We start from the raw sequence: 22,258 nt of genomic DNA, 5'->3' as shown, positions 1-22,258 counted from the left end.
AGCGTCCTCCAGACCTCAACCGCCGGATTCAAATCAATCAAATCGCGGTGTGCTCTGCTCTCGTGTTTAATTCTGTCGTCTGTCTGCAGACTCTCCAAATCTGGGCATCTGGCTGCCGTCGCAGGGGCAAACAATTCTGTGAGACGAATGCGAGTGTATGAGACTAGACCATACCCATTGGGAGCACGAATGTTACGATGTTTTTGGCAAAAATAGTACTCCCTCCCTTGCATAATTTGTTTTTTTAGGAATAATTACGTAACGGAGGCGTACTTATGTTATGATGTTTCCTATTAAGAGGGTTTTTTTTTTATTCGAGATCAATGGGAGCAATCTGCCCCTGTTTTTTCCCTCTTCGGCAGAAAGTAAACTTTACAACGCGTCCTTTCTGTGGTATAGTAACGGGTCGTCCGTTTTTGTCTGTCTCACACTTGTGTCGAACAAACTTTGACAGCTGCGTAAGAAGAACCTGGAGCAACAACAATTGCACTGGCAAACTGTGAGAGAAGGTGGATTTGATTCGGCTCAAGCACCCGCCCCCACGACCAATCGCGGAACAGATGAGAGGTAACGTAATGTTTACCTGTCAGCGAGTGGTACGTACTAAAGAACGGTGTTTGCCAGTGAAAGCTACTGGACAACGGTTCAGACAAATGGACTTTGTCACTTTGCGGCACTGCCAAGACATGAAATCATCAACACTATTTTTAAAATAGAAAGAAATCATCAACATTAACAGCAGGTTAACAGGAGATGACAAAAAATGTATTGCAGAATGTTCTGATTTCCGAAGTTCCTCCAGCATGGTGGCCAGGACCTGATTTCAGGATTAGACGGGTCAACTCCAATTAACCGATGCTTGCCCTTCGCTTTCAGCTTCAGGAACAAAACTTGGGTCCAGGTAGATGCCCTACCTTCTGCGCTGCTATCCCTTGAACATGAGGGTGTTGATATGGTACTTAATTCTTCGAATGCAGATGGCCTTAAACAAACCTTGAACACAAAGTACACAAGTACACCCAATAATTATGTGTGGTCGAGGAAACCTACTGGCTGCAGCTACTACTCACCAGAAATGGGCCATGGAGGGAGGAGATGGACAGAGTTGTTCAAGCAAGTAGGGTGCAACTAGAAGAAAAGGCCCATCCTCACGCAAGCTCGCAAGGTACCCATTGTTTCACTCTTGCGCTTAACTCACTAGGAACCGAGATAGACCACTCCTCCAAGTCTGGAAGAGGACCAGTCAATGCTACATAATTTACACTCTCTTTCTCTGAAAGTCTCTTCCAGTTTAGCTGCAATTTGGAATCGTGTCAGTAGGACATCACTAAGCACCAGCAGTCATATAGTTTTGGCAGTCTGGTAAATATCGCCTTACCTGTCCAGGAAATGCAGAACATAGAGCCTTAATTGTAGGATTCTGAACCCAGGATGAAACACCTGTATCAGCAGCAAGAGATACAGCGGTATCTGCTCCACCACAGTTAACCATGATTCGACCATCTGGCATTAGCTTTTTCGCAATTTCCAACCAAGTTTTAGCCTGTAACAATGTTAAAATTAAAGCTAGCAGAACATACCGTTGTTTAAAAAGTAAATACTCCATAAAAGTACCATTAATCAATTTACAAGTCTCAGATGCACTTACAAAAAAATGTGAAACCCTAATATAAATTTAGTTTTGGTGTATGCATCATACCATCGGTTTTTTTAAATGACATGAATCCCTTGGGTACCAAAGACACATACTCAGGTTACTTTTGTTATCTTCCAAGAGCAGAGTATTCCCATAGGTCCCAAGATCCTTTTTATGCATCGATGTGCAAAATATTTTATTTGGGACGAAGACTCTTTTTATGTCTGCAAATTTACATACTAGACCAAACAGAGAATGTGCAGTATTCAATATAAGGTGATAAAAAACGAATTTCTAAGCAACAACAAGATATGTGTTGTGGTGCTATAGTGATTCCGTGCATGCTATACATAGGACATAAATGCTAGCCTTGATAGTAATACAGAATAATAATTAAGGTATCGCAAAGGATATTTACTTCTTGTAGCTGAGGTAAGACTTTTCCATCAGCAAACAAGTCTACAACAATGCCTGCAGTCATGAGCTAAATACCATCAGGCCACTTCAGAGTTAGTTCCCAAAACTAAAAACCTTAAAACCTTTGGAAATCCAAGTAAGGGTCTTCTAAACAAAATTGCATAATTGAAAAACTGGTTACTAGAGAGCATCCCATAATCCAATTCCAATAATACAGTCAAGATAAAATATTCACCAGCAAATCCTCCTTCAATTGTAGCTGATGGAGAAAGTGCATCCCCAATATGCACTGTAAGTGAACCACCTAATTCTGTGGTCTTCTCTAAATTAGACATACCAAAATAGTCCCTTGACAATTCGATTATCTGTCATGAAACGATACAGTTCTCAGTTATAAAAAATAGAAATAAATGGCTGATGATGATTAAAAAAAGCGTAAAGCACAAGAAACAAGGCGGAATAAACATGAATAATTAAAGATTGCATAATCAAGCATATGAATTCGTGCTTGAAGTTGTATAACCAACATTACACAACTGATGTTTTTCTGCCAAGTTGCCAACAGACTATTGCATGACTGAAATTGGTAAAAAAAAATGCAAAATCTGAAGGCATGTGATCTATAAACGACTGAAAGACCAGTGAGGGCAGTTTTTACCATCGGGTCAATCTCCCATCCAACAAGTTGTATCCAAGGCCAAACTTCTAGCATCAGATGTGCTGCTGTCCCAGCACCCTGAAAAGATACTAGTCATATTTGCAATAGTTTGAAAAGCAAGTTACTCCCTCCGATCCTAAATTCTTGTCGTGGTTTTAGTACAAATTTGAACTCAAACCACGACAACAATTTAGGATCGGAGGGAGTATATAAATAAGGAGCGTGATGTTGCTTGCCTACGAAGATCATGTATGTGATTGTGTAGAATTGTTATGTATGTACTGTAATCAATAAGATCTCGTTAAAACAGGTGAATTGTTATTGGGATACTACCCATAAAACATCTCCTGCCCAATCCCCCCCTAAGCATACTAGGAGGTTTGCTTATCATGCCAAGAAGCAGCTTAGCAGAAACCATATTAACGTATAAAGAACAGGAGCATAGCTAACAAATGTGAGCGAAGTGATTTACCAAACCTAGAAGTGCAACAGGACCGCGTGGAACAACAGCAGGTAGGCTCACGAACTCATCCTGAATGATAGCAGAAGCAGATCAAATTATAAGGATCACATTCACACAGCTGGTGACTTGGTTATGAATATATAGGAGGCCAAGGAATAATAGGGTGCCTTCAGTAAGAAATTAAGCCCTTCATGGTGAATTGGTGATGAGCGATGGTACCATCAACGAGCATAGTGTTTCCGTTGCAGATTATTACTGTTGCTTCCAAACTTTCCATGATTCACCTATACTATTCACAGCATCAGGCAAGCATACAATTCCTAATGCCTGCTAGGCGCTCGACAATATGCTCGTACCACTTCATGTCACAGATAAGTAATCTAAGTCATACTGTACTATACATACCCAGTAGGAATTGGTCCAGGCGCTCTTCTTGGGGAGAATGCTGTGGACATTCCCTGCACGAGACAAGCAAACACGGAGCTCGAACTCATCTCACCAAGCAACACAATCCAACCTGGGAGGCGGCAACCCGCAATCCATGCCATGAGGCCATGATATACGTACGGCTGGGGTCGAGGACGAGGTAGCGGTTGGAGGGCGAGTCGATGACCATGATGACCTCGTTGAAGTCGCTGCGGTTGTTGGCGAGAAGAATGAACTCCTCCTCCTCCTGCTGCTGCGGCTGCTGCTCGGCGGTGGCCGGGGACGACGAGGCCTCGCCGTCGGGGGCGCAGCGGAGCCACGTGGCAGCCGCTCGCCGGCGCGTGAGTGGCGCGAGGCGCGCGGCGGGGCAAGGTCTCTGGGGCTTGGGTTGGCGGTGGTGGAGGTGGCGGGGCGGGGAGAAGGTTAGCGGCATGGTGGTGATGGCCATTGCTGCCTGGGGATAGAATTGGAGGTTCGATGCTGTGTTAGCCGTTGATTGAGATGACGGTTACGAATGGCCGCATCGGCCAGACGTGCCAAAGTTCGTCGGAAATTTTGGAGAAACCACAAGTGGCCCATCATGATGGAATAAGTTGGCAACGGGCCAGCCAAATGCAACCGGCCTAGTGAAGCTATAGATAGGCCGTAACTGGGCTCGTCCTGGACATACAACTGCTACTGTTGTTTGGTATACTCAGTCGGTCAGCTCTGTTTTGCTTTGCGCTTCCTCAAAAAGAAAAAAAAGCTCTGTTTTACCCATGGTCGATTATCTGAAGCCTCTCAAACCTAAAGTGTCATTCAGGAGTAAACTCCACCCACCAAGTAACTGTTTTATTTATGACAGTCTTGCAATGGTTAAAGTTCTATCCATACGCATATGGAAGCATGCATGTATTCGTCTCACCTACTAGCTTATTAAGATACGAGAATCGGCAACTTCCAGTCAGCTGATCAATCCGGAGCAATCTTCGGACGCATGCATACCATATGCTAATTTGACCTACCCCAGCAATTAAACTACTACTCTAAACTCTAAAGTCATCGTCTCGACTCTCGACCAAACGCGTCCATGTGAAGAACTCCATGTCGCGGCATGTAATGACATAACACCGGGGGGAAAGTATTCTGTGTCCTATTCCTATACCTGCAGACACGAAGGCATGGACTAACAAAGTACGAACCCGACAAGGACGACCTCAGACGGACGACGAGGACGTCCATTCCTTGCGATCCCCGGCAAACATATATGCTTTGCGTGCCGCGATTCCGATGCAAAACGAAAGCATTTCTCCTCGCGCTTCCGGCTTGGGAAGCACGCCCTCGCGGCCATCATCGGCACCTACGGTCTCCATCCATCTACGGCTTCGGAAAAGTATTCTTTGAGTACCACGCACCGACGCAGTCCACGTCAATCGACCAATCAATGTATTCGATCGCCCATGTTTACCTGAACTCGCGACCAAACCGGAAAGTTTGGTAGGCTCGCGTGCGTTGTTGCCCTTCCGCTCTGCAGCCCACCAACAAGCAGACATCAAAGGTCTCACGACGTTCGTTCACCCGATCGATCCGCCGGAGGCAACGGCGCGAGCAACGGAAGCAATTAACGTGCCACGCAACATCCACGGGAAACGTATGATCGATCGGTGATGCTTTACAGTATACTACTACAGAAGAGACGACAGAGAGAGGGAGATGGGTCAGGTTCAGGAGCCACAGATTTCTTCTGGTCACGGCACAGAAACCCACGGCGCCGGCCGGCCACACGGACACGGGCGTCTGTTTCTGGCTGGCGGCAGGCAACAAGCAACAAATCCCGAGGGGAACTGTAGTTAACGTGTCAGTACGCGTAGCGTGGACGTTTTTTTTAGCTAAGCTAGCTGGCTGCTGTAACTGTAAGGCAGCAGAGCCGGCTTCGGCGGACGGGGAAGCGGCCGGCGGGCGGCGCCGGAGAAGAGGTCGTCGCAGACGTCGGCGAAGGCCTGGAGGATGAGCCCGTGGTGGCGCGGCGAGTTGAGCTCGAGGAACCGCTGCAGGAGCCCCCGCAGCTCGGCGCCGCCCGTGGTCCCGTTCGCCGCCACCATCTGCGCCATGGACGCCCTGAACTCGCCCACCGGGTCCTCCGTCTCCCTCACCACCGCCACGGCTCCCGCCGTCCAGTCGCTCGCGCTCCTCCGGTGCAGCCGCCGCCGCTGAGGCCACGGGCTGCCACCGTCGCCGCCATGGCCGCCGCCTTGACCTTCCTCCTCCTCCCGGACCCGGACGCCGAGCGCGCGCACGCCGCGCTCCAGCTCGCTCAGCTGCCGCAGGAGCGCGTCCACGCTCGGCGCCGCGCAATCTCCCTCGTTGTCGGTGGCGACCGGCAATGGCGTCGTCTTCGTCGCTGCCGGCGCCGACTTTGCCGACGCCGCCGTGGGGCTCGGCGTCGTTGCCGTGGAGATGTTGCCCGCGGCGATGGCCACCGACTTGGACCCGCCGCAGCCCCAGAGGAATCCACCGCCGGCACCCTTGATCTTCTTCTTCGTTGTCGTCGTCGTCTTCTTCGCGGCCGGTAGGACCCCCGCTGCCGCCGCGGCACCGGCGCTGCGACGTGCCGTCGCTCTCATGCCTCGTGGGTTCAGACTTCAGATAATCGAGCGAGGGAGGACGCGCAGTGTGACTAGCTTTGCTAAGCCAGGAGAAGAAGAAACTAGCCAAAGGTACGGAAGAGCTCGAGTTTATGAAGAGCCAGGCGAAACGGAGCAGAACGCTTAGTACTAGTAGGAGTGTACTCCTTTCTGCCGGTGCTGCCTGGATCGGGACACACTCGTATAACTCCAAGTAACTGGATTCGATCCACTGAAAATTAGCAGTATCAGGCCAGCGGCTGTTTGGCAGTCACTGTCAGTGTCTGGTAAATCGATCGCCACCAGCAGCAATAATCACCACGACCCAGGAAGAAACTAAAACAGAATTCCTGACCCCGTTCATGGTAGCCATGCCAGGTTGATGGTGAGAGGACAACATATACTATGCAGGAGTAGTATTTGTTTCACATGACACACCGACACCAAAGCATGCTAAATTCCAGCCGGCTCCACTCCACACACTTGCGTTCTCTTCCAGTGAAGTCCACGAAGAGACCGTACATCCGTTTGTTTACTGTTTTTGCATCTGCAAGCAATAAAACGTAATCCAAGCTACGATCGATCGAGAAAACGGCAAAGCTAGGCTAGCTAGCTACCATTCCGGGTCCTTGCGTCCTGCCCGCGCTACTTGCAGCCAACGGAACAGAGTAAGAGACACGGGAAACGCCAAGGGAGTGTCAAAGAGAAGTGACATGCGATCTGGATCCTAATTATATACAGCTAATTTGATTTCTGGATCAGAGGGGGTCCCTGCTGTAGCCAACAAAACGAATTTAAGATGAGAGGGAGAGATGCCTTGGAAGAAAACGCTGCGCTGGGACTGGACGCTAACTTTGTTTGCTTCCTGTCCCGGCCATGCTATCCGTTGGTATATTACATTCCGGTCACGCCAGCCATCATGCATGGGCTCAAGCAGCAGCAGCAGAAGGGAGGTTAGGTTAGCGTACCAAACTTTGACATCCCATTACTCCTACCTTAATGTTGCAATCTAATCTAATCGCGATTAATTAAGCTTATGTGACATGTGGTTGGTTCTAATTACAAGATTTAAGCATTGATGCTCACGCCTATAGACACGATGCGCCGAGCAGATCAGATGAGCTTATGTATGAGGCAGAACCAACAGCAGGTGTAACAAACAAGATTGTTTAAAAAGATGGGAAAGGAAGATGAGGGATCGATCGACCGAGAGCATGCTGCATTCGAGTGCTGCTTCGGCTGGCCTGTTTTGTGTGCCGGCCTGCCTTTTGACTCGAGCACAGGAGTCTGATGAGACATCGTGTGTGCCGGTAGAAAAAAGTTGACAGGTCCGGGCGATTGCGAACAGGATCAATGGAGTAGAATCTCAATGATCCCCTTGCATGGCTCAATGGAGTAACAGCAGGCCGCTGCGCTCGCAGCTGCTGTCAAAATTGGCATCGTGCTTCGATTTGTTCTTCCGGAATACGGCCCAAGAGGCCGTTATCAGCCTGTCCATCATCCAGTTATTTTTCTCACTTCTGGGTGCGAGGACGGTCCAATACAGTACTACTTTGCTTGCTTAGCAGGCCCAGGTATTTGTTCGGCAGAAACAGAGAGCCCGCCACAGCTCGGCTATGGTTATCATGGCTTCCTCGGCAAAACCCGGCCCACTTAAAAAGAAAAGCCCGAACATGGCCTTCTCAGAGCCTAGCCCACAACATCGCTTTAAAAAACAAGCCTATTACACACACTCACCAAGGGCCAACATCGATCCCAAAACCACATCGAACACAAATACTTCCCGTTCTTGCCCTCAAAAAAAAAAATGCTTCCCGTTCTGAACGACTCGAGATCGACATTTCACGGCCAACCCTAAATTTCAATCCCCGTCAGATAAAGTTCCCCACATCCGTAGAGCTTCTTTTCCCCCCGGCCACCAGTCCACCACCACCACCACCTGTCGCCGTCTCAGCAAGTGAGCCATTGTTTTCCGATCAATCGGCCGGCAAGGTGAGGTCACCGTCTCGCAAATCCGCGTGCATGCTGCCGTCCTTCTCTGCCGCTGCTCGGAGAAGGACGCATCGAAACAGAGCTGCCGAGGGAGAAAGAAAGAGAGGGTGTAGCGGGCTAGGGATGTGTCATTCTCGACGCATTGGTTGCGTGATTTTGTTTCTAGATATAGCTAGCTGCTGCTTATCTGTTGATGCATTGCTAGGAGGGACCGAATACACCGGATCGTTGTTGTAATGAGGCTGCCTAATTAAAAGCCGGAATCGATCTTCTCGTGTTTCTCAGCTGTTCTTGTGCGTGCATCTGACGCACGATCTTTCTCATCTCCTTTCTCATGTTCCTCTCCTGTACTCTTGTCTTCAAGGGTTTATGAATTATCTACTTTGCAAATTCTATTTTTCTTGTAAAGCATGCTATGCTCGATCGCGCTTTTAAGACACAGCAAAACAAAACAGTGGCCATAGGGCGATTCGCTACAAAGACAGCAAGGCTCCACAGTCCACACCGCTAGGCGCTAGCTTAGCTATCCACCCAGGCGATTGATCATCCAAACGCCTCGCGTCATTCATGCCCGATCGATCACCAGCAAGATCATCAAGCCGCGCATCGATCGCCTTCCATTTTCCAATCTCACCCGCGTTGCTGACCTCCCCTCTTCTTTCTTCTTCTTCTACCACTCTACTCCTTTTTCTGGGAAGTGCTTCTCTCCTTTTCCACCTCCCGATCAAGTGCTGACGCCGGCAAAACACGCACGCACACGGAAACCGGAAAAAGGAAAACAAGAGGCTGCCGGACATCATCTACGACGCGTTTGTACCACACGAACTGCAGAGTGCGTGCGTGGAACTCACGCGGAACAAGCGATTTTTTTTGCCAGCAGCCGGTCGGGCGGTGGAGCTGCGCGCAGCCACTGACTAGCGCTTTTAAGCTCGATTTGACTGCTTGCGCTCGCGTCGCACTCTCCTCATTGTCAAATCCGGAGCTGAAAGTCTAGCGGCGGTGGGCAAGATAACTTCATCCACGGTGTCAAAAACAGAATGCTAAACCTGCCTGTAAACCTGTCCTTGACGCTTTACGTACGCTTTGACAGCGATGTAACTGGTCTGGCTGTCTGTAAATGTTCATGGTCTGATTGATATACAGACATGCAGTCTAGGGAAGAAGAAATTAATTCATGCAGTAGGGTGATTGACTTTTCTGAAAAGATCAAGCTGGAGAGGAGGCCCCGTATACGCAGCTAGCCAAGTGATCAGGTGGTACATCAACTCGTTGTGTGCGGTGCTCTGTACTTGTCGAGGTACAGTTGCTTCGTACTCCTACTCCCAAGACCGGCTTAATTTATGTAATCGACTATACCCTTTTTGTCTACTTGAATTCAGCGTACTCTTAAACGAACACGGTCCAAGAAAAGATCTCAGAAATCTTCCAAAACATCAGAAATGCTTGCTTGCTTGTGGTACCTCCGTACCTGTAGGCCACCTTTAATTGACCAACCTTTTCTCCGCTTTACTTCAGCAGTTCAGTTTACGCTGCAAACCGGTCCAGTAACGGATCCCACAATCTTCAGACCATCGGAGAAGATCACGTTTAGCAGACAGAGAGACACGTCACGCCTTCCTGGACAAGAAGCTGACGCACGACTCGCCTGCATGTATCGGACTGGAAGATCTCACGAACAGTGTGCTGATTATTCTGCATGGGCTATTGTGGATGAGGAACAGAAAATTGCAGTGTGTTGGATTCAAACGAAACCGATCTCGATTTATGTTTATCTTTCGAGGGAAATCTTGATTTTCTGTTGCAATAATTGTACGGCCAAGAGTTAATTAAGATATTCTCCTGCCCTTTTTTCCGGGAAAGTTAGCAGAAGAAAATGCCTGACAGTCCAAATGTTAGGTAGGTATTGCCTAAGACAAAAAAAACGAGTTGGGTACTGGCAATCCATGCATGCTGAAAAACCGATAAATAAGCTTTGGATTGGTAACAACATTTTCGGCAATTAGAAAAGCAGAAATAAGTAGGATTTACTCAGGAAACTAAATTAAATTCATAATCACCGGAACGATTTGTAGTTGTGTTGGTAGGCAAGGGGTCCCCCTTTCCTACTCCTAACTAGGCAAACCAGCCGTTCGCAAGTTTCCTTATTTGCCATGCAAACGAAGAACTGATTTTGAACGGCGAGTAACTCAAATTTCTCGGAAAAAATTGTGTCCGAATGTATGACTGACATGTCTCGATCAACGCAATAGTTACTAGACACGAGTTTCTTGCGAGAGATGTGAGTTACCAAATTGCTGTTTAAAATTAGTTCATCCGAACTTTCTCCGATCAATAGAACTTCTCTTCTGAACAAGGATGGCAATATGGCATCAATGTCGGTCAGAGCTACTTTCTTCTATTGTCATGTTGGCCAAATTCTTAGAGTTAAGACCTCTAGGTTTTAATACTAGTTAGTGTACTAAATCAGCGACATTTATGAACCGATGGAGTACTATTTTTAATATTACGCAGCTAATCATTTTTCTAAAAAACTGAAGACTTGAAAGGGAGGTGTTGAGTAAGGAAATGTTTACAGGTCGAGCCCATCCTTTGGTGCATCTGCATGGCCAACTTTGGTTCCCTGACGGTGGCTTTAACCGATCGACAACAGTTGCTGTTTACCAGACTCACTAATTAATGCTACCATTAGCAATTGTACGTCCAGTTATTAGCAGGTGAGAGATGCATGACGTCAACGATATACGCGCCTCGCACCTTTAATTAAAAGTCAAAATAATAATAATCACCAATCGTTCCTAAATAAATTTAGTAAATAAAGTAAGACAGACAGGTGTGGCATGTACGTCATGATCACTGCAGGAGCGACAATGACTGTACAGGGAAGGATGAGCCTATTATTGGTTCATCGGTTGGCTCGATCTCATCCTCATGCAAAACCAATTCCAAGTTTGCAATGGACGCAACATACAGGGCTGTAGCTACGTACGCCGAGTCTCACGGTGCAGTAAACTGTCCGTGTCCGGGGAATCGCATGATCGCATCGAACCCTGTGGGGAACAGAACAGTTGTCGATCGATCGAGTCGTTCGTCCAAAGAATCACCTGGGAATCCACGAAACAAAGCAGTCCTCGATCGATCCTTTCTTCCAAGAATCGTCCGTGTTTTCGCTACAATCCATGGGGAGCTACGCTAGGAATCGAATCGATCTGCCTCACAAAAGGGGTCGAACTGGACGTGTCACGACGATCACGCGCGCGCACACACAGGACGAGAGACCGAGGATACGGAGGCTTTGCCAAGAGTTGGCAATGCGCGCGTCCAATTGAGGTTCAGATAAGCGTATTACGCGCGCCGGTAACCCGGTCCAGACTCCAGACCACGTCTTTCAGTACGCAGGACGACAGGGGACACTGCGCTTCGAACCAACGCTACCTAGCTTCAGCAAGTTGCGTTCACTTTGCGCGCTCGCAGGCAGTGGGTGGGTATTTAGGACCCCTTTGATCGATCGCCTCCTGCTCACCAATTTCCCTCTCTTCCTCTTTTCGAGCTGCCGCTGGTGTTGCGTGACACTTTTGCCCGTCCCAAATCCGGGTGCAGTTGTGGGGCTGCTGTACCGCACTGCTCGCCGTTTCCTGATCTAGCTATTCTTCTCTGCTAGTAACACCCATTTGGTCGTCTGATCTGGTCTCATTCTCCTTTAGTTCTCTCTTCGGTGTGCGTGTGTGCCAGTGTGCGCAGGACGGAGGCATGTCGAAGGTACGTGAGTGAGGCTTCTCTGTGTAATGTTCTTGGATTCTTAGTCCCTGATCCTGATTCCACACATATCGATTGTTCTCTCGAGGTTCCTCCTGGGGATCTTGCCTTTGCTAGTGAGTCCGGGGACGCTTTTCTTTGTGTTTTGCCTCTGCACTTTGTTCAGACTTGTTTTTTTTTCTGTCATTCATACATTGCCCCTGGCCCTGCACGCCTCTGTTCTGCTCCTAACTAACAGTGGTATATGTGTTCCTCTGCTGCTGCAGAAGATCGTGGTGAAGCTGGATTTGCATGACAACAAGGACAAGCAGAGGGCCTTGAAGGCCGTCTCCGTGCTCGTCGGTACGCACGCATCCATCCATCCATGATCCATGGACACTCCTCGTGCTGCTTTGGAATATCAATCCTCTGTTCCGGACCACGGATGGGTTAACTGACGACTGACTCTGTTCTGTTTGAATCTGTCAGGCATCGACGCGATATCGATTGACATGGCGACGCGGAAGATGACGGTGATCGGCACGGTGGACCCGGTGAACGTGGTGAGCAAGCTCCGCAAGGCGTCGTGGGCGGCCCACATCGAGTCCGTCGGCCCGGCCAAGGAGCCCGAGAAGAAACAAGACAAGAAAGAAGACAAGAAAGACGAAGCCAAGAAGGAAGGCGACGGGGCCGCCAAGAAGGAGGAGTCCGGAGACGCCAAGAAGGACGACGGCAAGAAGGAAGGCGAAGAGAAGAAGGACGGCAGCGGGGACGGCAAGAAGAAGGAAGACGGCGGCGGCGGGGACAAGAAGGACGAGGCCAAGAAGGACGGCGGCGACCAGAAGAAGCCGCCATTGCTGCCGATGCCGCATCACCTGCTGCCGCCGCCGCCCTACATGTTCAGCAACCCGGAATACATGATGAACCACTACCGCCCTCCGCCGCCGCCGCCGCCCGCCTACCAGCCGTACGTGCCGCCGCAGCAGCCCTACTACTACGTCAGGAACATGAGCATGGAGGAGAACCCCAACTCCTGCACCATATCCTGAATTAAGTCTGGCCGCTAGCCCCCTTTGAGTTTGCGTGAGGGTCATCTGTTACATCTGTATAGTGCTACTACTACTACTGCATCTCGATCGTATTTACGGGATGGATTGACGAATACGTTGATTTGCAGCACCAATTAAACCGGCAGTACACTATGCAGAAGTACGAATGAGCTATTCTACCGTACCCCAAATTAATTTAGACTGTTCCTTTTTCTTGATCAAGAGCACAGATTAGTTACTACTTTTAAATACTCCAATTAGATCTATGGAGTATCCTGTCAGAACAAACGGAGAATTAAGAAAACGAGGGTAAAAATGTAACGGGGAGAAAAACGGCAACCGCGACGGGGAGGAGCATGTGCGGGGGGCAGCCGGCAAGGGCGAGGACGGCGGCGGCGCTGCCGGCGCGGGGAGGAGCGCGTGTGTGTGGTGGTGGTGGTGGTGGTGGTGGTTTGGGGGGGGGGGGGGGGCCGAGGGCGGCGGCGGCCTGCTCGGAGGCGGCCGCGTGTGCTGGGGGTGGTCCCGGGTATTTTTTGTTTTAATTTTTACTAATTGTGAAAAGTCCATGACGTTCTTCTCTAATACTCCATCTAGTACAGGGAGTATTGGGTATCCTAGAATCTGTCCCATATATATACATATACATATACATATATATATACATATACATATACATATATATATACATATACATATATAGGCGTACGTGCTGCTCTCGACTGCCCTTGTGCGTATCAGTGTACTGCTAGTCTGCTACGTCATTTCCCATTCAAAAAAGTGAACTAGAGAGGGAGAGAGCATTTCCGTGCATGATGACTTGATGAGTGGTCATGCATGTGGGTTGGGGGATTCTCAAAACTCTGCTTTCGGGGGTATATTTTCATATTTTTTGTCATGTATGTAAACGTTTTTTAAAAATAAATAAATATATTATTTTTTTTAAATTTGAAACAAAAATTATGAGAGGGAGGAGCATTAGAGCCGCGATAACAGTGGTACGATCTTGGCATTTTCTCGTGCAATTGTTGTGGCTGGCCAGATGCATCATGCACCGTCGTACAAAGATATCGCTGTTTATTCCAGCATTACGAAAGCATGAGAATCACCAGCCGCCGGCCGGAAAGATTTCTAATAAGCCCGCCCCGTACGGTTCTAGTCGGTGGGAATCAAAATTATGGTCTTAGGCTCTTAGCTGACCCAGCTGGAATGCTGGATGCACATGGACATGGACTAGTTTCTTATGTGTCTATTGTCTGATTCACGTGTTCTTTTGCATTCAAGGGGACAATGCTCGTTGGCAACGTTGAATATATAACTTGGAAGGACGAGATTATCAAACTATAACCATATCACTGTGCGTGCTCGTATTTTCCATAGTATTGTTACCAGAAAACCGTCTTGAAGAAGAAGCATCGACTGCAAGCATCTGAGCCATTTAAGAATGTGTTGGGCGGCAAATGAAGACAAAATGGGATAAAGGAAATTAATGATAATGCGATCATTGAGCAAGAAAGCATGCCTGCACTACAATTATAGATCACTTCTCATCGCTGAATGAAACATGGCGTCAGGTGTCGGTATGATGAGGTAATCATGTTTAATTAAAAAAACTCACGCCCTCGGAATCATGTTCGAGTTTGACCCGTCTCTTTCCTGATCATACGCAAGCAGCAGACCTGGCTAAATGTACGTCGATCACTTTTAGAGGGAAAACTGTACTATCAGTTCTCCTAATATCCGCCATTACGGCACCGAATGAGAATAATAAATTAAGCAGCTCGTATTAGCTCGATCGATCATGAATGGCCACCATACCATGAGCAAAAGGCGCTCTGCTTTCCTATAGAAGCAGCAGCAGCAGCCGCATAAAAGTTTGAGTGCAACAACACATGTACATGCATCCATTTTTCTTCCTGGTGCTTCATCACCAAACTTTTGCCACTATTTAAACCGAAGATTAATCAGTCGGTTCGCACCTCATGGCACGCTGATTTGAATCAGAGCCATGTAAGCTGCTAGCAACAACAGTATACTATACTAGCAACCCAAGAAAAAGTTTGATTACACACGAGAGTTAATTAGCCCACTCGGTTCGTGCGTGTGCATTCTCGTTTTTAAAGAACGACACACACGATCACACTAGATTATTATCACAGAGTATTAGACTTATATAAAGTAGGCTGATCGCCTGATCGCAATTGCAAGAGCAGCAAAAGACGGCACGACGACGACCATCACATACATACACTTCACCGGGCCGGGCTTCTAACAAAAAGGTTGGTAGATTTTCATGCCAGTTTACTAATCAGCGACAGAACCGGACAAGGAAAACTCCATAAACGGCAGCTGCGGCTGCCTGAGTGCCCGAGGTGCGACGTCGCGTCTGGCGTTTGCGTCTCGCAGCCTAATAACGCTGGATGACTACCAAAGGGGAATTTTGTTGAGTAAAAATTCCTCGTCACTTTCGTCAATTTTCGCCGTGCCGATGAGTCGGATGACCCCGACGTCTCGGCGCCCGCCGCTCGCGACAGCCCGGCCGTCGCACGGCACCCGGCCCTCGGGCTCTTTCTTTCAAGTTTCAACTCTCTCAAGTCTCAAGGACCATGTAAAGACTGCAGGACGTATGCACGCAGCCGAAAGTGTGACATCTTTGCCTTTAACTCGGGTTCAGAAATGAGGGAGGCATTCAGTGTTCTGAGATCAGTTGATGGATGATGCGATCGAAGGTGACAAGGAGAATTTTGCGAATTAATTTGCCAGGTCCGCATAGAGGGCTAGCATGAGTGCGGTGGCCGGTGACGATGGCGATGGACGGAATGGATCGAGTTTACCTGCCTAGCTAGCTACCTGCTGCGGTTTTCTTCGTCGGTCTCTCACCTGCCACTTTCGTTGTCACTTTGTCATCCCAGGCAGACAGGTTTCAAGAACATCATACGTACGCCGAGAGAGCTCGCAGATCAACAAAGAAAGCACACAACGCCCTACGGCGCCTCAACTGTGGCTAAAATCGAATCATATGATGATCGGTTGAAAACCCTTTTTGCTAGCTAAAACTGCTTATTGGCTTGGAGAATCATATCGGTGTAAAATCGAATCGATGATCGGTTGCGGTGACTACCAACAGCAGCACAGAGAATTCAATTCATGCAGCAGCAGCAGCAACAACTCTTTTTGCTGTAGATCAGCGTCAGATGATTGTAACCACGCACGCACCGGGCATTATATATGTAGCCTTTCAGAATTCAGATCGCCGCTCAAGCGAAATCTGCCAATGTGACGACGCAAATGTATCCATCCTTGCAGCGTCGGATTGGATGTAACGCAAGAAAGCGCGCCCTCGTTTTCCAACAGTGCAGAGATCAGAGATCATCTTGCCAGCGGAGCCCCCTTCTGGCTACGTGCTAATGCAGAAATCAGAGATCGATGTTGCCAGCTTTTTGTATGTACTTGATCCACCCCAATAAGATTTAGTGGTCAGAGTTATGTTTCTGAGACGTGCCAATTGTTCAGAACAACGACATCAATACTACAGCTGTTACTGTACAAGAGAGACCTCAAAAAAAAAAGATGCGAGTAATATAGAGAAGATGATAATGATGACAACGACATCAAATAGATATACCCCTCGAAAAAAAACAAAAAGAAAACAAATCAATCTGCACGAGAAGAAGGCTAGTTGGGCTGGTGGCTTGAAACTCTCGCTGCTCTTCTGCCTTATATCGAGACGGGGGCCTTCGAGTGTTGAGTGAGAGACAAACCGAGTGTTTAGTGGTCAGAGTTATGTTTCTGAGATATAATCCCTGCAGGCACATGGACATGGCACGTTCCATAATTCAGACCTACAACATGTTAAGTTGCTTACCGCATTACGCTACCAAAGTTGCCCTGCGAATCCAGCGGCTACTTTCAATATATCTACCATAATTCATCTTTCTTACATAATTTCAGTACCAAAATTAAAGGCACACAACCCTGGCGGCAACCAAAAGCATTCAGGAATGCCTACCTTCTAGGCATCCCATTGCGATACAAGGAGCATCTCCCGGAGGGCCTCTTCGTACATGTATGTGTACAATCGCGCTCGGTAAAAAGAAAGGCGCCGTCTATTACAAGAGATGGACTCATCAATGTGGTGCCACCTAAATATACAGTTCCCCAGCGTTATCATCTGAAGATGGTCCAGCGACATGGCACCAGATGACAGTCCTTGTTCTCTGTGGTATCATCTGGAGATTGGAACAAAGGTGTTAATACAGTGGAATAGAGAGAAGGAATAGCGATTATGAGCAGGGCAGAGGTAGAATATTAAAAGCTTAGGAGCTTACCGTCTTGTGTCAGATTCAGATTTCCACACTATGTCTTTTAATTCTGATGAGAAACTCTGGTAGAACTGCACACGGTTTTGAAGAAACAGTGTTAATTGTTTTAAGAGCGCTACGAGTTAGACTTTATCAAAAATGTTTTAGCAGTTAGGATGACAAATGTAACATTTGAGATCATACATTGTGGAACTCCAAGGTGTCCCCTCCAGTTTTACGAAGCTCGACCATATGCAGTGATGGAGCAACCTCAAAAACCTGCAAGAGATTGCATGTAATTATCAGGCACATAGTTCATACCCCAGTGTACCAGCATAGAATGCTTAGCACTTCAAATGAGAAATGCCAAAGTTACCGCAGCTTTTTAGAACTACAATAATAAGACAATGACATCTCAATGTCGAAAATTGAGCCGGTACCTCTGTTGCCACAGATAAATGGCCTTTTCGTCCAGTCTTGTCGCCTTTCAATTTCATCTGGAAGTTCAAAACGAAGAATCCGTGTGAGTACTGAATTTCTCACTATCCAATGCTTACAGTGAAGGAACTCCAAATGTTTACCTTATAATTTTGTTTCCGCACATTGAAACCAAGAGGCCCACAAGCTTCCTCTATTTTAGACATGATCTCTTGTGGTGTACGTTGAGAGGTGAAGGATGTTTCCCGTTTTGCCATTCCCTATTTAAGAAAAGGATCAAGCTATTTAAAGAGCCAAGAAGGTTTTGCTAACAGTTAAAATTGTCTGATTTTAAAAATGTATCAACAAAATGCGTTTTCTATAAACCTACCATCATCTCTTTCTCAAACAAATTTCCAAGGTTGAATCCCTGAGACCTTGAAATAAGAGCAAATGCATTCATGGATTCTGGTTTTTCTTTTTTCTCTGAGACAAGATGTTCCTATAAAGTCAAAAAGGACAGATAATAAATGAAGCGGCACCTTTAAAACATAATATTTTGAGGGAGATAACGCATTTCAGTCACAAATCAGAAAATGACATTCAGATCGTATTACCTCTAAACCATTAAAGGCAGCATCGACATCCTCAAGGCTCACATCTTCATTTTGCTCAAAATCTGTTGGTTTATAGTCCTTTTTGAACCATTCATCTTCCAGAATTTGTGCAATTGTTATCCTCTGTAAAACAAAATACTTGTTTTCTCAAACTGTGACGCAAATAGAGAAAATATAGGTATTGAAGAAATCGCTGGCCACCACAACAGTAAATCGGAACTCACCGTCTGAGGATTGGGATCAAGAATGCGCTTAATGAGATTTCTCGCACCGGAAGAAAACCATGGTGGACACGAAACATTTGCTTTGGCGATCTGTAAAGATAACATTAAAAAGTCTTATCACTGTAAATTTTACAGACAACCAAGGCATGTCTATCACAGGAACTTACCAATTTGTAGAGAGTCATAAGGTTGGGGTCATCAAAGGGCAGATACCCCGCCATAAGGACAAATAAGATTATGCCACAGGACCAAACATCAGCAGCCATACCATCATAACCTTTATCATTAAGCACCTGAGGAAACAGTCTCATGCTTACACCTCTTGAAGCACATTTTTGAGACAAGGTAGAAACAATAACTGAAAGGAGAACAAATCACCTCAGGTGCAACATAATTTGGAGTTCCACAAGCAGTATGCAGAAGTCCATCCTCCTGAATGTTTTCAAAGGAGCTGATCAATACTCTTTTTCTTAACTGACTCTCGTCTCAGAACACAAATAGTATACAATCTGACATTATTCTTTTTCAAAATAAAAGCTAGCAAATTTTTTAGTGGATAGTTTGGAAGAAGTCAATCAACCCCGAGAGTGCTAGTACTGGAACCAAAATGTCCATTAATTGGACAGAGCTACTAGATAGAGATCATACTTTTGTTTGTGGTGCAAATGCACTGAGACCAAAGTCTGAAACTTTAAGAGATCCATACGAGTCAAGGAGAAGATTTTCTGGCTGCAAATGTTGGCATATAAAAAAAGCATGAATTAGGATGTGTGCCGCAAAGCATCCACATGAGTGATAATATACACCAGGGTGAGCAGCAAAATTGAACACACCTTCAGATCTCTATGGTACACTCCTCGACTATGGCAATAATCCACTGCATTTATAAGTTGATGGAAGTATCTTCGGGCTTCATCTTCTCCTAGCCTCCCAGAATTTACCTAATCATCAACAATACATAGATAATTGACAAAAGAGTAGCAACTAAACATTCATGTGGCCCTATAACTGCAAATATCGACAAGACAAGCTCGCGATATGCAAAAGGGATCATACATAGACAGACTAAAAGCCATAACATCTACTGCATAATGTTTGAGAGCCTTACGATCTTATCAAATAGCTCGCCTCCATCAACAAACTCAAGAACCATGTATATCTTTGATCTGCTTGCCATAACCTATCAAATGCACAAAAGTTGAACGAGATGAAAGATTACGAGACAATATTGTATATGCAGAAGTTAGAGCATACCTCATGCAGCTGGACCACATTTGGATGTTTTATTAGCTTCATTGTGGCAATCTCCCGTTTAATCTGAAAGCAGGTGGAAGATGTGTTGAGTGCTAACAATACAACCAAATATGTAAGGAGAACAGGATAGCTGAAGCAACTGTACAGCTAGTAGTGAATAGATCAAATCTTTTGCAGAAACCAGAAAATTCCCTTACATTCCAGCTTGGTTCCGGTGCTAGATATACTCCCCAAGCGAGAACCATTTAACTCACTATAGCTATAATGCGGTGAATTTTCGACCCGTTATTCGATATCCGTTCTCTTCAAATTGTTTCTGGAGTATACTTTATAGTAATAAAAAAAGAACACACGACGAGGTTGATTTTTCTTCCAGCAGAAGGAAAAAAATAATATAATCCATACAGACAGAGAATCTCGGCCATGAAAGAGACGCCAGCGTATATATAATTATAGTTTTCCCCAATTAATGTACTCGCATTATTTCCTAATTTAATGTAATCGCATCCGCTGGGTCATAAATTTATGAGTTTCCCAATCCAATCCAATGATCCCCGATGGTCTTGCCCATCTTCCCGGACAGACGGAATTGTAAGGGTCAATTAATTGAGAGGTACTAGTAGGACGGAGAAGAGAGAGAGCGGCGGGGGCGACCTGCTCGACCATCTTGTGGCGGAGGACGTGGTTGCGGTCGAGCACCTTGATGGCGCATGCGGCCCCGCTGCGCGTGTCGCGCGCGATCTTGACCTTGGCGAAGCTGCCTTCCCCGATGGTCTTGCCCAGCTCGTACCGCCCCACGGCCCGCGTCGACGACGACGCCCTCCTCTTCCCCTCCGACCCCGCCGCCGCTGTTGCCTCCGCCATCCCCCTTCCCTTCCCTTCCCCTCGGTGGTGGTGGTTACAGACAGATGGATCGATCGGGCAGACAGGGGAATTGACAACGGGTAGGAGGAAGAAGATCGAGGCGCCGCGGCTCGGATCGGTCGCTGGCTGGTCTCTCGTTCTCGCGTGTGTGTTTTGGTTTCCAGGCTTCGTCAGGCGGCCGGGCGGTTTTTAATAGCGGCAAGAAGCCCGGGGGGTGGGTCCGGCCGGTTTTGGGTGCGAGGAGGAAGCGCGTGGAACGATACGGGAAGGCGGCGCACGCCGCGGACGGGGCGGATGGATTGGCTCGCTCTGCTTCGTGATTCAGTGATTGCAGGCGTGTTGTAAACTGTTTTCTAGTAGACTCGTGCTAGCTTCTTTCTTTTTCTGTTGATGACTGGGCCTGGCTCTGTCCAATTGGAAAAGGAAGTGGCTAATCGTCTTTCTGACTCGAAAGGAAAAAAGCACACGGTTGCGTCGTGGCGAGGTGGTGGGGTGTGATCTACCACACTTGCGTTATGTACGTTTGGGACGTGCAGAAGAGGGGCACCGGCCGGTCTCGTGTCGTGCGTGGGCGCGGGTGAGATATAAGTATTCCGTGTAACTTTGTTTTTCTTTTGGACTTTACCGGAGTAGCACTTTAGCTCTCGATCGTGGACGTGGTAAAGCATACTGTACGTTTTTGTGGAAAAGGAGGCAAACTCTCGCCGTCGTCGTGTACCACCAGGCAGAGTACAGCACGTGCAATTCAAAACCGAATCGCGCAGGGGCGGGGCTACGTGCAGGGACCCTGGTGCACAGGCACGAGGGTCAAAAGAGAAATTTAGTGCTAATTGTACTTAGTTTGTGATGGTGCACTAGCGATTAGCAGCACAAGTGCACCAAGCACAGAGATTTTTTGTTCAAATTGTGGTAGTATTTTTTTCCCTAGCTCCCCTCCAGGAATCGCGTGCGCGCAGCTTCCAGGAAGGAGCGGGCGTACGGTACCGTACTTGCTCACTTGTACATAGATCAATCAATCATTGCACCCCCGCTGAAAACGATGTATCCCTGGAACATAACTGACCTCACTCTCGCTCACTCGATCACCCGGTGGCAATGCTCGACCGGTTCAAAGCTCGAACCTCTCACGGCACTCCGCGAACAACTGCGTCCCGACATCGACCTGTACCTGCAGCTACTGCGACCGCACAAACCATGCGATTGCTGGTAGTGTACGTCCAATATCTTTTATTTTTTTCATTTGTGCCCGAAATATTTGTGGATTCGAACGCACTTGATATCATCCGTAGTACTGGCCAAGACGCTGACCGGAGAAGACTGCATGGGCGGCTCGCACGCGACCGACCTCATCAGCCTGACAATCGTCGCTAATTCTCGTTTTAGGATATGGAACGCAAGAAGATATACATGTGCGATCATCATGCATTATTTAGTCATGATCACCAATAATGCACCGCGCGTCGAAGATATATTGCAACGAGCTGATCGAGCAGCGTCAGCTAGCCTCATGATTGATCTCCGCTGGGCGCTTGCTGAAACTGAGCCAAGTACGCTCTATTATCTCCTGCCTTCGACGCCACACACCCCATACATTCCTGTCGATCACTA

General features: G+C 47.4%; 4 protein-coding genes across 7 annotated transcripts; 1 reads left to right on the top strand and 3 right to left on the bottom strand.

The window, feature by feature from the left end:
* Positions 1 to 644: 644 nt before the first annotated feature.
* On the bottom strand, positions 645 to 4,121 carry LOC100836732. Of its 2 annotated transcripts, XR_730119.2 has the most exons (9): positions 3,742 to 4,121; positions 3,580 to 3,632; positions 3,184 to 3,243; positions 2,712 to 2,789; positions 2,289 to 2,418; positions 2,055 to 2,107; positions 1,379 to 1,543; positions 1,071 to 1,295; positions 645 to 993 (listed from the first exon to the last, which is right to left on the bottom strand). XR_730119.2 is itself a non-coding variant. In XM_003562111.3 (8 exons), exons 1-8 carry the CDS (start codon positions 4,046 to 4,048, stop codon positions 1,149 to 1,151), a joined length of 993 nt encoding a protein of 330 aa, XP_003562159.1. In that variant the 5' UTR covers positions 4,049 to 4,121; the 3' UTR covers positions 645 to 1,148. The 2 variants fall into 2 exon arrangements, 1 of the variants encoding a protein (XP_003562159.1); XM_003562111.3 differs by having other exon boundaries at positions 645 to 1,295.
* A 1,079-nt stretch (positions 4,122 to 5,200) lies between these two features.
* On the bottom strand, positions 5,201 to 6,514 carry LOC100836421 (transcription repressor OFP8). Its single transcript, XM_003562110.3, has one exon. It carries the CDS (start codon positions 6,201 to 6,203, stop codon positions 5,469 to 5,471), a length of 735 nt encoding a protein of 244 aa, XP_003562158.1. The 5' UTR covers positions 6,204 to 6,514; the 3' UTR covers positions 5,201 to 5,468.
* Positions 6,515 to 11,558: 5,044 nt separating this feature from the next.
* LOC100834440 (heavy metal-associated isoprenylated plant protein 39) lies at positions 11,559 to 13,194 on the top strand. Of its 2 annotated transcripts, none has more exons than XM_010230979.3 (3): positions 11,559 to 11,951; positions 12,218 to 12,290; positions 12,417 to 13,194. In XM_010230979.3, exons 1-3 carry the CDS (start codon positions 11,943 to 11,945, stop codon positions 12,974 to 12,976), a joined length of 642 nt encoding a protein of 213 aa, XP_010229281.1. In that variant the 5' UTR covers positions 11,559 to 11,942; the 3' UTR covers positions 12,977 to 13,194. The 2 variants fall into 2 exon arrangements, with proteins under 2 accessions (XP_010229281.1, XP_003558919.1); XM_003558871.4 differs by having other exon boundaries at positions 11,564 to 11,951; positions 12,215 to 12,290.
* Positions 13,195 to 16,570: 3,376 nt separating this feature from the next.
* LOC100836113 (CBL-interacting protein kinase 9) lies at positions 16,571 to 20,845 on the bottom strand. 2 transcript variants are annotated; one of them, XM_003562109.4, is made up of 15 exons: positions 20,441 to 20,845; positions 19,787 to 19,849; positions 19,641 to 19,712; positions 19,366 to 19,473; positions 19,181 to 19,261; positions 18,911 to 18,964; positions 18,700 to 18,825; positions 18,533 to 18,622; positions 18,309 to 18,431; positions 18,083 to 18,193; positions 17,856 to 17,972; positions 17,715 to 17,771; positions 17,479 to 17,553; positions 17,302 to 17,366; positions 16,571 to 17,202 (listed from the first exon to the last, which is right to left on the bottom strand). In XM_003562109.4, exons 1-15 carry the CDS (start codon positions 20,648 to 20,650, stop codon positions 17,199 to 17,201), a joined length of 1,356 nt encoding a protein of 451 aa, XP_003562157.1. In that variant the 5' UTR covers positions 20,651 to 20,845; the 3' UTR covers positions 16,571 to 17,198. The 2 variants fall into 2 exon arrangements, with proteins under 2 accessions (XP_003562157.1, XP_010229279.1); XM_010230977.3 differs by lacking the exon at positions 20,441 to 20,845 and adding an exon at positions 19,984 to 20,131.
* Positions 20,846 to 22,258: the final 1,413 nt, after the last annotated feature.

This window comes from Brachypodium distachyon, chromosome 1 (assembly GCF_000005505.3).
Source record: "Brachypodium distachyon strain Bd21 chromosome 1, Brachypodium_distachyon_v3.0, whole genome shotgun sequence".
NCBI lineage: Eukaryota > Viridiplantae > Streptophyta > Magnoliopsida > Poales > Poaceae > Brachypodium > Brachypodium distachyon.
The sequence above is the reverse complement of the archived record's forward strand: the minus strand, read 5'-3'. Positions and strand labels throughout refer to the sequence as shown.

Bases quoted from the DNA above. Each gene is read 5' to 3' on its own strand.
- LOC100836732 (XM_003562111.3), bottom strand. From the start codon at position 4,048: ATGGCCATCACCACCATGCCGCTAACCTTCTCCCCGCCCCGCCACCTC. The intron at 2,419-2,711 runs GTAAAAACTGCC...GTTTCATGACAG, and splicing joins GATGGGAGATTGACCCGATG to ATAATCGAATTGTCAAGGGA. The intron at 1,296-1,378 runs GTAAGGCGATAT...TCCAAATTGCAG, and splicing joins GTTCTGCATTTCCTGGACAG to CTAAACTGGAAGAGACTTTC.
- LOC100836421 (XM_003562110.3), bottom strand. From the start codon at position 6,203: ATGAGAGCGACGGCACGTCGCAGCGCCGGTGCCGCGGCGGCAGCGGGG.
- LOC100834440 (XM_003558871.4), top strand. The intron at 12,291-12,416 runs GTACGCACGCAT...TGAATCTGTCAG, and splicing joins GGCCGTCTCCGTGCTCGTCG to GCATCGACGCGATATCGATT.
- LOC100836113 (XM_003562109.4), bottom strand. From the start codon at position 20,650: ATGGCGGAGGCAACAGCGGCGGCGGGGTCGGAGGGGAAGAGGAGGGCG. The intron at 19,262-19,365 runs GTGTGTTCAATT...CAACATTTGCAG, and splicing joins TGTACCATAGAGATCTGAAG to CCAGAAAATCTTCTCCTTGA. The intron at 18,965-19,180 runs GTATGATCTCTA...GAAAACATTCAG, and splicing joins CATTTGCACCACAAACAAAA to GAGGATGGACTTCTGCATAC.